At 43.6% G+C, this 15,976-nt stretch overlaps 1 protein-coding gene and 1 long non-coding RNA gene across 8 annotated transcripts in view; one reads left to right on the top strand and one right to left on the bottom strand.

Moving 5' to 3' along the window:
* Window positions 1-4,888, bottom strand: part of Kat7 (lysine acetyltransferase 7) — a 35,188-nt gene extending 30,300 nt beyond the window's left edge. For 2 of the 5 annotated variants that reach the window (XM_076935930.1, XM_034504372.2), the window contains exons 1-2: window positions 4,679-4,845; window positions 1,387-1,534 (exon numbers count right to left, since the gene is read on the bottom strand). In XM_076935930.1, the coding sequence (XP_076792045.1) occupies window positions 1,387-1,534; window positions 4,679-4,693 (163 nt within the window). In that variant the 5' untranslated portion in view covers window positions 4,694-4,845. Of the gene's footprint in view, window positions 1-1,386; window positions 1,535-4,023; window positions 4,366-4,678 lie in introns of those variants that run through there. The other 3 variants (XM_076935931.1, XM_076935932.1, XM_034504371.2) reach the window with 2 other exon arrangements.
* Window positions 4,872-15,689, top strand: LOC143442692 (uncharacterized). Of its 3 annotated transcripts, none has more exons than XR_013111083.1 (3): window positions 4,872-5,092; window positions 8,864-8,964; window positions 10,190-15,689. It is a non-coding gene; the product is annotated as an uncharacterized LOC143442692 (long non-coding RNA). The 3 variants fall into 3 exon arrangements; XR_013111084.1 differs by lacking the exon at window positions 4,872-5,092 and adding an exon at window positions 5,099-5,408; XR_013111082.1 differs by lacking the exons at window positions 4,872-5,092; window positions 8,864-8,964 and adding an exon at window positions 5,099-5,408.
* The last annotated feature ends 287 nt before the right edge of the window (window positions 15,690-15,976 follow it).

The raw sequence follows: 15,976 nt of genomic DNA, 5'->3' as shown, positions 1-15,976 counted from the left end.
GGCTTCTACAGGATTTGTTAACAAATCACCTTTATTTGTGTGTGCACACACATTTGTATGTATGTATATATATGTATTTATATACAGTGCTATAAACATACTTATATATACATATCTGTATCTACCTATAAATACACACACTTACTTTTTGGTATTTTTTTGAGAGCCAGAGTCTCAGAATGTAGCTCTGGCTAGCCTTGAACTCTGTATGTAGACCAGGTTGGCCTTGAATCCAGAGATCTACATGCCTCTGCTTCCCAAGTACTGGGACTACAGGTGTACTACCACCTGGCCCCATATTATAATTTCCCATTTACTCTATCATTGCAGACTGATAACCACCTTTTGTGTATTAGCTGAAAAACCTTTCTTCCATGCAGAATAAAACTAAGAAGGGCAAAAGACTACCTCTATATAAGCCCAAGTGATTAAGTGCATTAGAGAGCCTTCTTAGAGAGCCTTCCAACTACCTCCCAACCACAAGTCTTTTGTTTTTTTCACTACAAAAGCAAAATTCTGGGTATTTATTCACACAGTTATCCTATCAAATGTGACTCTACAGTCTAGAATTAAAAATGCTTTTAGAAGCAATAAGACTCACTAACACACTCAATAAGCACTTTACCCCTTAAGTCATTTTATGGTGATAACATTTCTATTTTATTGTTTTATGATGATCTATAATACTATAAAATCTTTAAAAAATTACTCAAGACACCTGTATCTCACATTTATAAAAGCCACTGCCTATAAAAGAACATGGTATCTAACAGAAACCCCTTTGAAGACTGGGTATTTCAGCAATTGCCTTACACTTTGACCATTCTACCATCTACACCAGTGGTTTTCAACCTGTGGGTCAAGACCCCTTTATAGGTGGGGTGTCAAATGAGCCTTTCACAGGGGCCGAATATCAGATACCCTGCATGCCAGATATTTACAATGCATAACCTTAGTAAAACTACAGTTATGAAGTAACAGATAATTTAATGGGGGGGGGGGGGGGGGCTGGAGAGATGGCTCAGCAGTTAAGAGCACTGTCTGATCTTCCAGAGATCCTGAGTTCAATTCCCAGCAACCACATCATGGCTCTTAACCATCTGTAACGAGATCTGGTGCCCTCTTCGGCCTGCAGGCATACACAGACAGAACGCTGTATACACAATAAATAAATAAATCTTTAAAAAATATAATAATTTAATGGTTGGAGTCACCATAACTGAGGAACTGTATTGAAGGGTTGTAGTGTTAGGAAGGTTGAGAACCACTGCTTTACAACAAGCCCCAGGACCGGTTTCTCTACGAATCTGCACAATAAAATGATACCAATTTGTCCAATGTGAAGAACAGTCAGGAGAAAAACGAAAAAAAAAAAAAAATGTTTACCTTGAGAACTTTGGCTTAGCCTGGCTGATGAGCGGGTGACTCGGGCAGATCGGCGTGATGTGCCATCACTTTCTGAACTGTCTGTGTGCTCGAGATCTGTAGAAAAATCGGAATCTTCGGTTCCATCTGAACTACTGCCTGCATTTCTCTGTAATACCATAGATCCAGACATTAGCACAAAAGCATTTACTGTGGTTTTCCATTAGCACTGGAAGTAAAATGAACCACGATGCTGACGTACCAAGTTCCAACATAAGAGCGGACTCCACAGTGAGCCTTTTCCCCTCCCTGCAGCACAGGCACTGGCCTCCCTTTTGGACATGCTAGCAGAATAACCTACAACTAAACCTGTACTCAACAGACGGAGGAAGGGAAGTAACTCTTACTGTATTATCACCAATTATCAAACAATTCGGACTGAATCTACAACTCTCATAAACTGGAAATAAAAGCACCCAACAAAGAAAAGAGAAGAGAAGAAAAAGCATGGCCCAGTGGCTGAGAGCATAGGTTGCTCTGGCAAAGGACCTGAGTTCAGTTGCCAGCACCCACTTGGTAGCTCACAACTGAAGCCTGTAACTACAGCTCCAGAGGCCAACGCCTCCAGTCTCCTCGGACACCTGTAGTCATACATCTGTACATACACACACATAATTAAAAATATATAACTAAATCTTTCTTAAAACACAAGAAAAAGTCCAAGATGGTATATAAAATGTTAACATTAGGACCCATTTAACTTTGGAGTAAATTTTATTCAAACTCTCCATCAACAAAAATCATATTAGCTGGGCATGGTGGTGTATGCCTTTAATCCTAGCAGAGGTAAGATCTCTGGTGAATTTCCAGGGTAGCCTGGTCTACATAACTGAGTTCCAGGACAGCCAGAGCTACATAGAAAAGCCCTGACTCAAAAAAAAAAAAAAAAATCATTTCAAAATACATTCTTGGGGGTGGAGAGATGGTTCAGTGGTTAAGAGTATTTGCTGCTCTTCCAGAGGACCTGGGTTCAATTCCCAGCACTCATGGCAATTCAAAACTGCCTGGAACTCCAGGTCTAGGAGTTCCAATAAGCTCTTCTGGCCTCTACACATGTGGTAGTCTACACACACACACACACACACACACACACACACACACAAACACACACACATTATATGTGTAAAAAAACTAAAAACTCTAATCCCAAAAGAATTTAACCAGAAAAAGATACAAATTATTTTCTTAGCCATCAGGCCTTGAAGCTTCTCCACTGTTGTAAGTGCTGGAAAGGGATTTATACTAAAAACTAAATAGTTATTCAAACCAAGTTTTTTAGAAATTGGATTTATTTTATTCTATGAAATTAATTTTATGTATGAAAGTTTTGCCTGTGTATCATATACATGCCCTCAGAGGTCAAGGGGGCTGTCAAATCACAGGAAACTGGAGTCATAAATGGTTGTGAGCCACCTTGTGGGTTTGTGGAACCCAGGTCCTCTGCAAGAGCAACAAGTGCTCTGACCCACTGAACCATCTCTCTGGCCCCATAGGCCAGGTTCTTAGAAATCACGCCACAGCCTAGTCTTAACTGTCAGACTTCTGAGGACTGGTTAGCCACGAAGATTATTTTTATCAATTAAGCATTCACACTTGCCCTTTTCTACGATGGAAAAAGAAGAATATTTGCTGAAATCACTACAACCCTCAAACTCAGTCCTAATGTTTTTGGCAGGGGAAGGGAGTGGGACACACAAAGGGCTAAACTCAAGGTTTCCCCGGCACTGACCACACCCCACTGAGCTAAAGCCTAGCTCCAGGTATTCAAAGCATAAGCTGCCTCGGGCCAAGTATGTTTGGAGTTACTAGATCCTTACAAAGAACACATATGTCCTGCAAATAACACACCACACCAAAACCATTAATATTTCTAGGGCAAACAAAATTAGAAAAGAGACATATAAAAAACTAAATAGCCTTTGGATAGTTTAGGACAGATTTGCCATCTACAGAGATCCACATCCCAAGTGCTGATAAAAGGCTTGTACCATAACATCCAGTAAGAATTTACATTTTCCAGGACTCCGATTATTTGGAAACTGCTAAAAGGAGACTAGACCATTCCAACAAACCAGTATGTCTCTTGCATTTGGTATGCCTGGATATAAATACTACCTGTCAACTCTGGTCACTGTAAGAAACATTAATGTAAATATTTAACTTGGAAAGCTTCCATGAAGAGGAATCTCTGCAGAAATATGAATACCCAAATATTTTATTCAACAAGTAAGTAGAGGCACCAGAACCATAGAGTGTCACTAAAATAAAGGCGAACTCTAAGGTCATCGTAGCCAAAGACCCAGATGCCCGTCCATGATCTATCAATTCTGCCTGGCTTAACCCTGAAAATCAGCTCTTAGTTATTTCCCACGTTAACTGCTTCCTAACAGTGTATACAATTTCAAGCAGAGACTGTACTGCAGCCTTCTGTGGTTACTTCTTTGTGTTCTTCACTCAACGAAGATAATAACCCTTTAAGCCAGTGATCACGCATCATTTTTGAATCCCTAGCAACTAGCATGTAGCCCTGCTCTTCGCATTTTACAACTGAACATATGGAACAAATGTCACGCAGTTCAACAACAAACGTTTACTGACCAGGAAATGTCAGACTGAACAAATACGTGGAAGACGTTGTCTGAGACGCAACAGGCCTGCGAGCTATCCCTTGGGGGTGGGCGCTGGTTTTCTAAACACCCATCCTCTGCTTTGTTGTACCCCCCACCTGGAAAAAAAAAAAGTGGTCTTCCCAACTGGCCTTTACACCTATCGCCATCTCTATCGGGAAGGGCGGGGCGTCGGTCGACCCAATCCAGGCCTTGCTAAGCCGCACCCGCCACAAGAACAGACTGCGAAGCTGGGCCAATAAAGAGAAGGGAGAGCATTAGCCACAGCCAGTCGGAGAGGACCCAGGCCAGCCCCGACACCGCCCACGCACGCGGGGAGGTGACCGTTGGGCCCAAACAGGCGGCGCCACCATCCAATCAGTATGCTTCTAGACGTTTCCGCGACCAATTAACGAGAACGCCTCCGATCCGGGCAAGCAGAGGGCGGGAATAGTTACAGGCATAGGCCGAGACCAGGGTCGGGCCCATATTTTTCCGTCTGGTACCGAGAGGAGACAGGGTAGCTACGCTAGGTTCGGGGGAACAGAAAGTTGGACCCCAACCACTGCGAGGCGTGGCCAACAGCGTCACGTCGCTCAATCGACTCCCCCTTAGAAACCCGCCATCCCTTCTCTGCCATTTCTCACCTTCCTTCGCGGCATTGCCGGTGGCTGCAGCCCGACGGTTCCGATTCGGGCGGCGGCAGCACCAGCAGGAACGGGGGCTCCGGCGGGCTCCGTGGCGGCCTCTGTAGCAGTCCCAAACCCTGCGGACGATCCCAAGTGCCTCCTGCCTCTCAGCGTCTAGAGCCTTCTGCGCAAGCGCCGCGGGCTGGAAGCGCCTTTTCCTTCACTTCCGGCTGAGGCTTGCGTCACCCGACCTTTAGGCCAGTGAGGATACTGGGAAGTTCGAGGTTTTTAGTGAGGCTACTTAGCGCCATTTTGGAATTGGGCAGGAGACGATACCAGTTGTGAAACCTAGACATTTTTAGTTAGGTATGCGGCATTGGTTGTGAGTTTAGGTAGCCATGATTGTTTGGGGCAGAAGTCTGGCAGTTGAAGGTAACTGTTTTCATCTTTACATTGGGCAGACTCTCCCTTCCTGGTCGTTTTAGTTTGCGGCGTGGAGGGAGGAAAACCCCAGAATCCATCAGGTTGTCGATCTTTAACTCTTTCGTTTCCTAGTCGGTCAAAGGACGTTTCCGTTTATCTTATAAACTCAGAACTGGCAAGAGATATTTTGCCCAAGGAACTGTTGTAAGAGCTACTCTGTGTTCTGGAGTGGTGTGAATGCTGCTTGAATAAAGGATTGACAGGGTTATTGTCGGTCTCGAAGTGGGGTAGAGGAGACATTGCCCTTGCGTTAAGAGAACAGCAAGTAAGTTAATGTCCACGTTACAGGATAATGCAGAGCCATTCTCAGAATGCCGTAGCGCCAAAGAATTCCCAATTTAGCTCTGCTGTGAAACGTCTCCGGCTTATCAGTACTTTGCTTTGGTTTGAGAGCTTTGGGTGGCCCGGAGAGGGGCGGAGGACGCGATCTGAATAAGAGAGTGCTGTACCAAAAGTCGAAGTGTTGAGCCCCATTCAGCCCATGTGACCCCTGTAGCCTAAATGCAGGAGCCAAGAACTGGGTGGAGAGAGAAATAGTATCTTGAAAGATACTGGAAAGGAAATGGGTATTTAAGTAATAATAAAAGGGCATAAGAAGGTGAAATTAAGACTGGAAGAAGAGCTATATGAAAAGCCTGGAACCAGGAAGGGCGGTGCATGGTTTTTTTTTTTTGTTGTTGTTTTGTTTTTCGAGAGAGGGTTTCTCTGTAGCCCTGGCTGTCCTGGAACTCAGGCTATAGACCAGGCTGGCCTTGAACTCAGAAATCCGCCTGCCTCTGCCTCCCAAGCGCTGGGATTAGAGGAGTGCGCCACCACTGCGGTGTATGCTTTTTGAAGCGGACAGATCCAAATCTTGAGCTGAAGGCCAGCCTGGTCTACACAGCGAGTTCCAGGCTAGATCCTGTCTCGAAAAAGAAACGTCTGGAAAGTGGTTACCAGGCCTTGAAGTTTTAACCTTAGAGGACTTGAGAGAACCAAGGTGGACCAAGAGTGACTTGCTGGGATCAAAGCAACTTTAGCTACCAAGATAGGATTCTGGTAGATTTATTTGTGTCTGTCTGATCAGAACAACTTTGGGGAGTAGAAACCTACCTTCCACCTTCATGGGGTCTCAGGGATCAAACTCCCGGTCACCAAGCTTGCTGAAAGAACAAGTGCTTTTATCCACTGAGCCACCACAGGCCCCTATCAGAATTTCAATCTAAGGCTAGCTAACCTGGAGAGAGGCTTTAAGAATAGAATACAAACCTGACTGGTATGCTAAACAGAGGACGTTACAGAGTTAAAATTTCCAGACCCTTAGCCCACACTCCTGGTGGGGGGCGGGGGGATAGCTTAAGCCTTGTTGACTCGGGTAGCATTCAGTATTTTGCTTTTAGTACTTAGTTTAAATAACTTTTAACAACCTATGTGAGTTGATTTGCACATAAAAACTTGCTTGAAAACGGCTCAGATATTTTCCTTTGTATTATTTTAGCATTCTTGTGTTTAATTCCATGCTAACACTGTTCTTTTACACTTATGAATGTGTTCCTGGAGTTACTTTGGAATGTTCTAACTCCCTAACTAATGATAACAGCCTCTTGTATTTGAATGATATCCTTTTAAATTGGCTGTGGTGACACACATCTGTACTCTCAGTCCTTGAAGCAGGAGGCAGGAGATTCAGTTTAAGGTTTTCAGCTACGTGGTTCTAGGTTAGCCTAGGCTGGATGCATCTTCCAACCCTCTGTAATTTCTTTTCTGTCTTCAGAAAGTCTTTCCTGATTTACTATTTGTAAGGTAGTAAAGCATGGTGACATTATTTTTCAGAGACTACTGTATATTCTCAAACGTCGGTGGATATTTTTCCCACTCCATTTCCCAGCCAACAGGAACATAATTACTATTCATATTATTATAAGCTTTACTAGTATTGAGTATAAGGCTTCGATGTCAGATGTAGCTTTGGATCGGCTCTGTCGTTTTTTTCTCTGTGCTACCCTTGAATGAGTTTTTAAATTGACCTGAGTTGTCTCATCTTGAAGTGTGCTTGCTAATGACCAGCTTACCAAGTGGTAGTAAGGAATAAAGGAAATGAGTGTTTTGAAATACTTAGCAAGTTCCTGAGATAGAATAAGTGCTCGATGTATGGCTTTTTTTGTTTGTAGTTTTCTCTAATCATGACTATAACATCCTCCTGTTTGGTTCTTTCCTGTGGTATCAGTGGTTGCCTCTATCTATTTAGCTCACTTCAGCTTTAGAAACCCAGCAATTACAAGAAGAAGAAGAAGGATGGGGAGGATCCACTGGGACAGAGAGGGAGGCAGAGCATTTCATCTGGAATGTGTAGGAAAAGATAAGAGAGGTGAATGAAAAATGGGATTTAATAGGATGCCATAGAAAATAGGGGCTTTCCATGCAAAGAGTACAGCATGTTCAGAAGTTGAGGTGTGGAGCAAGCATCCTGTCTGGGGTAACTTACTTGGCAAGGGGGAGTGAAATGTTTGCCAAAATGATGCTGGGAACCAGTTCCTGCAGAGCTTTCTGTGCCTGGGCTGGGAGACTGGATTGGAGGTGCTAGGCTGGTACTGAAGTACTTTAAGCAGAGAAGTCCCATGATCAGTCTTGCAATTTAGATATTTACTTCTGGCAGCTTTTAGAGGAAGGATCAGAGTAGCAGGGAAGCCCAAAGTAGATTAGTTCAAATGCTGCTGCAATCTGAGCCAAAGACAAGGGCTAACTGAAGTGGGCTGGGATAGCGGGGACAATCCTGCATGCCTCTGTAGGTTGTTTTTACTTATATCTGTGTCTCATCTCCTCCATTACATTTCTGAGTGCACCCAAAATTAAAAGTTCCTCAGGTTCCAGGACTAGAGATGGCTCATTGGTTAAGAGCACTGGTTAACCCTACAGAAGACAAAGTTCAATTTCCAGCACCCACTTGGCAGCTCACAACTGTCTGTAACTCCAGTTCCAGGGGATCTGACACACAGACATACATGCAGGCAAAACACCAATGCACACTCACCAAAAAAAAAAAAAAAAAAAAAAAAAAAAAAAAAAAAGTAAAAAAAGTTCCTCAATTTCCTTTAAAATACACCAAAAAAGGGCACTAGGTCATATTAGGTAACGAGGAAGGACCGAGTGCAGGCAAAGGACGTTAGCAGTGAGAGAGGGTCTGCGGCTAATTTTTTCTAGTTTTAACTCTGCCATAAGTTTTCTTTTTTCTTTTCAGTGGATATGCAAGTAAAAAGCTGTAGTTGATAGTGAGCATGTTGAACTGTACGCCAGTTCCCTTGCTTCGGAATAGCTATTCTAACCGTTGGGGAGCTACCTGAGCACTGCATAGAGCTTGGGACACAGCAAGTGTTCAAGCAACGACCTTAATCTAGCTGTATGATGCTGTATTTGTGAGTTCGTTACAATAAACTGATTTTATTAAAAGAAATCCAAAGATTAAAAAAGAAAGGTTCCTTTGCCAGTAAAATGATAGGTACTGTATTTCAAATACAAGTATAATTGTTCATTGCCTGCTTCAAAGGCCTCAGAGTTCCTGAAAGCTGGGAGGGGGCTCTGTCACGCTGTCTGCAGTTTCATTCATTCTTACCGCTTGGTATCTGAAGTAGCATCTAATTTGGGTAGTACCAAATTAAATGTTCCTGACTCCTGGGCCAGGTGTTGACTCAGCTAGGAAAGACTTCCAATGACCCAGCCAGTCCTCCTCTTTTCTCTGACCAGGTACATATCCTGCAGGATTAGAGATAAGACATTCCCTCTGTGTACAGATACTGTCTTGAAGTGAGAGAAGCCGGCCTGGACCTTTTCAAGACAATGCTATGGTAACCAGGCCCATCTCATCCTGTAACTTCTAGCTAAAAGTATTGATGTATCCTCTATCCTTTTGGGAGAACCTCAGCAGTTGCTGATGTCCTACAAATTTATCTTAAAATCCTTTTCTTTATGTCTGCCTTAAGAATAGAGTCAAGAGGGCTGGGTAGTAGAAGCACATGCCTTTAATCCCAGCACTTGGAAGGCGGAGGCAGGTGAATCACTGTGAGGTCTAGGGCAGCCTGATTTATAGAGTGAGTTCCAGGAAAGACCCCCCCCCCACTCTCTCAAAAAATAAAACCAAAACAAACAAAACAATAGTCAGTCCTGAATGGTAGAGCATACCTTTAATGCTAGCAGTCTCAAAGCACAGGAAGTTCAGATCACTGCAAATTCAAGGCCAGCAAACTGATTCCAGTTTTGCTGGTATCAAGTTAGGGGTGGAGAGGGATAGGTGTTGTAGCTCACACCTCTAATACCAGCATTGGAGACACAGATACATTCAGGTCTCTATGAATTGGAGGCCAGTCTTGTCTGTACAGAATTCCAGGTTAGAGAGAGCTACAAAAACTGTCTCAACAACAACAACAAAAAACACAAAAATAAGAGTCTCGGGGGGCCTTTCTTTCCCCTGCTGGATATGGCCTGGAGCTTCTCTTCTTCTGGCCAATGGTTAAATTGGTTCCTGTGTCTTCCTTAGCTCCCACCCTCAGCCCACCCTGGGGGAAGTTATTGGCTAGATCCCAGCAGGCGCCAGCACAGCTTCCCACCTTCTGCAGCTGGGGTTATAAATAACCACCAAAGCTAAACAGTCAAATAACCACATTTTGAAAATTGCTTTAAAAAAAAAAAAGGCATTATGCTGCTCTGGTAGCAGTTCTTCTCGCTCGTCCTTCATCCCCCTCTTTTCTTCCACTTAATTTATCTCCCTTCCCTGATCCAAGCCCTCCAGGGAAGTCTGTGTAAGCACAAAGCTGTCCTATGATGAAGACATCCTTTTCCATATTTGACGGGCCCAGGGCCCTGCAGGGCTGTAGTTATAGTTACATGATGTCGTTACGGCAGCAGAGGCCTCAGGGCAACATATGTTCCTCGGTGTAATTGGGTTTTCTCTAGCAGACTGTCTCTCCTTGGGTCCTCCATGCCCAAATTCACTTATCAAGAAGACTGGGGAATTGCCGTTATGGATGACCCTTCATTATTAAAATTTTTATTATTATTATTTTTGGATTCCAGGAAAGCCAAATTCCTTTTCATACTTGAAGGCGCGGAGTGCACGCAGGCAGCATGGATGGAGACTTTCTGATGGTGGACGTTTTCATTTATTCAACAAAGATTTACTAAGCATCTGGTATACGGCAGGCATTGGGCTGGAAGCTGAGTGAACATAGCTCATAAACCAGCAACTTGGGACAACTGTCTACACAAGGGGCCTGTGGAGCATGGCCTTGACCTGCCTGCAGTTCCCTCTGCCTTTCAGAAATGATTTATCCACTATAGCACAAGACAAGATGGTGAGGAAAGTGATGTTTCCTAAAATGTACTGCTGTTGTAAAGCTACACACACACACACACACACACACACACACGTATACACACACTTTAAAAGAAAGACTATGATTTCCTTTTTATAAATTGTAAAAAGGTTTTATGTGTATGAATACTTTGCTTACATGTATGTATGTACACCATGTTCATGCCTGGGCCTCTCTGAGGTCAGAAGAAGGTACTGGATCCTCTGGAACTGGGGTTAAAGATGTTTGTGAGCCGCCATGTATGTGGGTGTAAGGGATTGAACCCAGGTCCTCTTGAGGGCAGCCAGTGAGTGTTCTTACTGAGCCATCGCTCTGGCTCTCTTAAGGGACATGGTTGATGTAGCAGGGCCTAACCCACAGTGAGCAGTGTCACCCATGGGCAGGTAGTCATAGGCTGTGTGGAAAAGGTGGCTGGAGGAGCAAACTGGTAAGCCATACTCTGCCGTGGCCCCGCTTCAGTTCCTGCCTTGGCTTCCCTAGATGATGAACTGTGACCTATAAGCCCGATAAACCTTTTCCTTCCCTAAATTGTGTTTGGTACTGGGGTTTACCACAGCAACAAAGAAGCAAAAGACAGCACTGATCATCTTCTAAGTGTCTCTGTAATCTTCATAATTTGAAGCTGCAGCTTCCATGTTACATTGTATTATGGTTCCAATGCATAACGTGTTCACATTTCCCAAGTATTAAGGGTCCTTTGTCAGAACACTGCAGCATCTGCTTGCTCCTTTGGCTCCTTCCTGCTTTCATTTCTGCCTCAAAGATGTTCTTTATTTCTTCCCTCAAAGAGTTGTGTATAGTCACCTGCTCGCAGTCACTAGTATGAGAGTGCCAATCTAAGATAGCACCAGAATCAAAATGTTAAACTATAGCTCAAAAAAAATCTGTTTATTTGCTTAATGGGGTAGGGCCTCATGTAGCCTAGGCCAATCTCAAACTCATCTACTTCCCAAGTGATGGAATTACGAACGTGTGCCACCACACCTATTGTTACATTGTGCTGGGCATCAGATTCGGCTCTTTGCACATGATGGACAAACACTTTCTACCGACCGAGCCTTGTCTCCAGACCCTCAAATGTACTTTTGTTTTGTTTCTTAAGACAATGACACAGTAGTCCTCTGTGTGTGTCTGTGTGTGTGTGTTTCATTTTGTGAAATTCTATTCATTTCAAACTTCTCTAATGGACTTTTGATTTTTAAGTTTGAATGAGGAATAGAGATTTCGGGTGGGGTGGCTTCTATCTGACCCTCATTCATTTACAGAGGCATTGTTATTAAGAAGATGGAATATTTGCTTCATATTATCTCTCTAGTATTATCTGCTCTTTCTCTGTAGCTTCTGAGCCACACCACTGGTGAACTGTGCCGAGTGTACATAATGTAAATGAAGAGTGAAACCGAGCAGAAAGCCTACGTAAAGTGGGTGGACGCAGGGAGGCAGGTTCTATCTCACCCCACACAGGATTGAGGGCTCCCCTTAAATGCTGTAGACATGGCTGGGGATTTATCTCAGTGATGAAGTTTTTGCCTGGCACTCATGAGGCATTCTCCCCAGGACTGGGGGGAAAAAGTTATACTCCTCTTACCCACTGTAAGAACCACGAAGATGTTTCTGTTAACATTGTTTTCTTGGTAACCTGAAAAAAAAAACTTAAAAAAAAAAAAAAAAGCAGCAGCAGCTGAGCCCAGTTAACCTCAAGGAGATTTAAATTAAAAAAAAAAAAAAAAAAAAAAAAAAAAAAAAAAAAGAGTATAAAAATGTTGCACAGGCCTTTAATCCCAGCAGTTGGGAGGCAGAGGCAGGCGGATCTCTGAACTGGAGGCCAGCCTGGTTTATATACAGAGTTTCAAGACAGCCAGGACTACACAGATAAACCCTGTCTCACTAAATATTAATTAATTTATTAATTAATCAAAAACATAAAAAAAGACTTTGCCTTCTCCCATTTTTAGAATATGAATCTTTTTATTTGTGGAAATGAGCTTTCCCAGGAATGGGGACTAGAAATGGGTCCCCCGAGTCATTCCATGTATTTCTCCAAAGTTCCTCTGGGACTAATTCTACTTAGATGAGAATCACCTGGCTGGGATGAGTTGCAAGTTACCAGTAGAAGCATTTTTGTTACTCAGCACAAACTAGCTTATGGCTCAAACTACAGCTTTAGACCTTTTTGCTTTGTTAAATCTCTTTATTGTAAGATGTTGTTTTGTTCCTTTACTTTCTTCTTTTTTCTGTAGTTTAAAAAAAATTATGTGTGTGGATGTTGTATGCGTCTATGTGAGTATATATCACTTGTTTGTGGGTACATGCAGAGACCAGAAGAGGACATTAAATCTCAGCAACTGGAATCATCCTGCGTCCTGGGAACTGAGTTGAGGTCCTCTAGATGAGCAGCAAGTGTTCACAACAGCTAAGCCATCTCTCCAGCCTGATCTTTCAGCTTTGTACCAACCAGCTGGCTGCAGTGCAATCTCAGAAGTATGTGTGGTCCTGGGGATTGAACCTAGAACCACACACATGTCAGGCAAGTACCCCACTACTGAGTAGTATGTATCCCAGGCTTTTTTTTTTTTTTCCCCTTCAGTTTTTGCAACAAGGTCCTACTACTTCCCAGGACACTCTTGAATTTACTCTAGCTCAGCAGGCCTTGAACCTGCCCTGTGAGTAGCTGGGATCCACAGACCTATACCACCAGGTCTACTATGATGGCATTTTTATTACTCTGAAAATTACATGATGATGAGTGGGTATCTGGTCACTTTATTACCTGCCCAGCCTTGCCAGCAGATGTCACTGCACCAAGCCACATTCTCCAAAGATATGTCTAGGACAAAAGGAAGGGCTTCTGAAAGGCCAGGTCTGACCATCATGACCCTCTTTCTGGGATACATACATATATACATATATACATATATACATACATACATACATACATACATACATACACACACACACACATTTCCCATTAAAACTGTGGCCTAAACTCATTAGATCAAGACTCAAGTAGCTGGGCAGAGTCAGAACTCTTACCCAGATATCTTCCCTAGTTTGGGTGGGGAGCAAAGCTGCTACAGCTGGAGGCAGGGCAGGTGGGGCATTTCAGTGGAGGTGGGAGGGCACATGTGATAGAGTTATCTGGGAATGAGGACTATAGTCTTGGGGCTGTTCCAAACATCACTTGTAGAGCTGATACCCCAGGCAAAGCACTCCACCCACCCTCCACCCTGCCCTCTGTCCACATTGGCAGAGGCTGATCCAATAATTTGGTAGCCATACTCTATCAGGACACTAGGACAGTTCTTAGCCATTTAAACCACCATTATCACTCCTAAGGGGGAAGAAAAAGGCAACAATAATCCAAGAAAAGGAACCACTTTGTGTCTTTTGGACAAACCTTCATCCCGTGTGCCTTTCCACTGTGGGAAAGGGCTGCAGCCTGCACCCTGGTGGGCAGTCCTCCTCCGACCCTCCATACCTGTCACCCTGCCTCATGTGCTGTGCTGTAGCATCATGGGCCTCCTGAAGCTCTTGGAGTACACTGGCTCCCCTTCTCACAGGACCTTGGCACATGTTATTTACTTTGCCTGGAACATTCTCACCTGTACTCCGCTTCACCTATTTCCGCTAATCTCAGCTCAAATCTCACTCCCTCAGGAGACCTTCCCTAAGCTGCCAGACTACACCAGAACACCACATTTACACTCATAGCACCCTTTGCTTTCTGCATAACATTTGCCAGTTTGTACTTATATATTTAATTGTCTGCTACTTGGAGTCTTTACCTTCTGTTTCTCAAACACATACCCAGATGGTACCTTCCATGAGGGCAGCGTCTGCTCTATTCACTTAGTAGAATGCATGGTACCCAGCAGGCATTCAATGACTCCTGGGCTTATAAATGAATGAAAAGTGGATAAAGGAAGGTATTAGCTTAGAGATGTACACATTCTTATAGTATTTGCATTTAAAATATAATCCTTAATTCTGGTTCTCCTGCCTGCTAAGGAGGACATATTAGAGTAAGAGAAAGTCATCCAAATTGGTCAAAGTGGAGGTTAGCATATGAGGCCAAATTAAAGGGCTGCAAGAAGGGCGAGGTGAGTCAGCTGTTAGGAGCATTGGCTGCTCTTTTGAAGGACCTGGGTTCTGTCCCCAGCATCTACATTGGCTACTTCACAACTACCTGTAATTCCAGTTCCAGGGAATCCAACATCCTCTTCTGGCCTCCATGGGCACTCGTATGAATGGGGTGCACATAAACTCATGCATTAATACACACATAAATAAAACTTCTGAAAAAGATTGCAAGTAGATGGAGGCTGAAATGTGTATGAAATATTAAGGGATGGATGCAGATTTTCTTACTAAATCCCAAAGGTCATTAGGAAATCTTTTGAAAACCAGTTTTCAGATTCCGCCAAAGAGGAAGTATTATTCTTCTATATGTCCCTCTAACCTAGCATGATACTGGATGCATAGAGGAGCTCAAGAAATGGGTAGGTATTAAACCATTGTGGTTGTTGAAAAAAGATAGACTTTGCTCTAAAATAAGGTAGTATGTAATTGTTCACTTGGAAAACCTCAGGGGCCAAAAGAGAAAAGTGTGACTAGGGTCTGAAGAGATCCTTTACATGTATGGACAATAGCTACACAATGGACTGTTTCAGGGACATTAGGGCTATTCAAGACCCATCCCTTGACCTTTTGAGATCATCCTTATGAAAGGCGATTACTATGCAGCTCTCACAAAATGCATCTTCTTTTCACCAGCAGGAACCAAATTCTGAACTATATAAATCACAGACTTGTTTCACCCTACCCTGGGCTCTCAAGTGATCATCTTCCCAGTCTGTAGACTCTTGGGCACAAACCCTGTTGATCCTTTGGGTTTATGCTTCTCTCTTTCCCACCACAGAAGGGGAAATCCCAAAAGGTGGTGTCCTTCAGTCAGAAGTAAAAATGGCTGCATCTCTCTGGGCAACCAATGCCTGGGCCTGGTATTCCTGAGTCCACAGCGGGGATGCCATTAGCCTTGCTTCCAAGATACATGCAACCAGCATCCCTGGCATTTAGCCTACCATCCCTGGCACTTAACCCCATGGCCCCATAAGAAGGGACATTTCAAATAGTTTTTCTTGGAGCCATGGAGGGTTCAAAAGAATTCTTTCATGTTAAAAAAAATAAATCCTTTAAAACTAGTGTTACTGAGGTGCTCAGCTTGCTTATTTCAAGGTTAAGAATTTGTGCAGACACCCATTAGTCCTATCCTGCCAGTTCCACTGGTTTTATTCAACCCAGAGCCAGGGTCTTGGGCCCCAGCAAATGGGAAGGCTGTATCCTGTCCCAAAGTTGGCCAGAAGCCACAGACATCAAGGAGATGAGTCTTGTCAGTGGTGTGCTGGAGCTTCACGGAAACTAGTCTGGGGTCTTCTCTCTGCCTTCCCACCTATCCCTTTCCAGAAACTCATAAATCACTGTGTCATAA

This window comes from Arvicanthis niloticus, chromosome 6 (assembly GCF_011762505.2).
Source record: "Arvicanthis niloticus isolate mArvNil1 chromosome 6, mArvNil1.pat.X, whole genome shotgun sequence".
In the NCBI taxonomy this organism is placed as follows: Eukaryota; Metazoa; Chordata; class Mammalia; order Rodentia; family Muridae; genus Arvicanthis; species Arvicanthis niloticus.
This window is presented reverse-complemented; position numbering and strand designations above follow the sequence as displayed.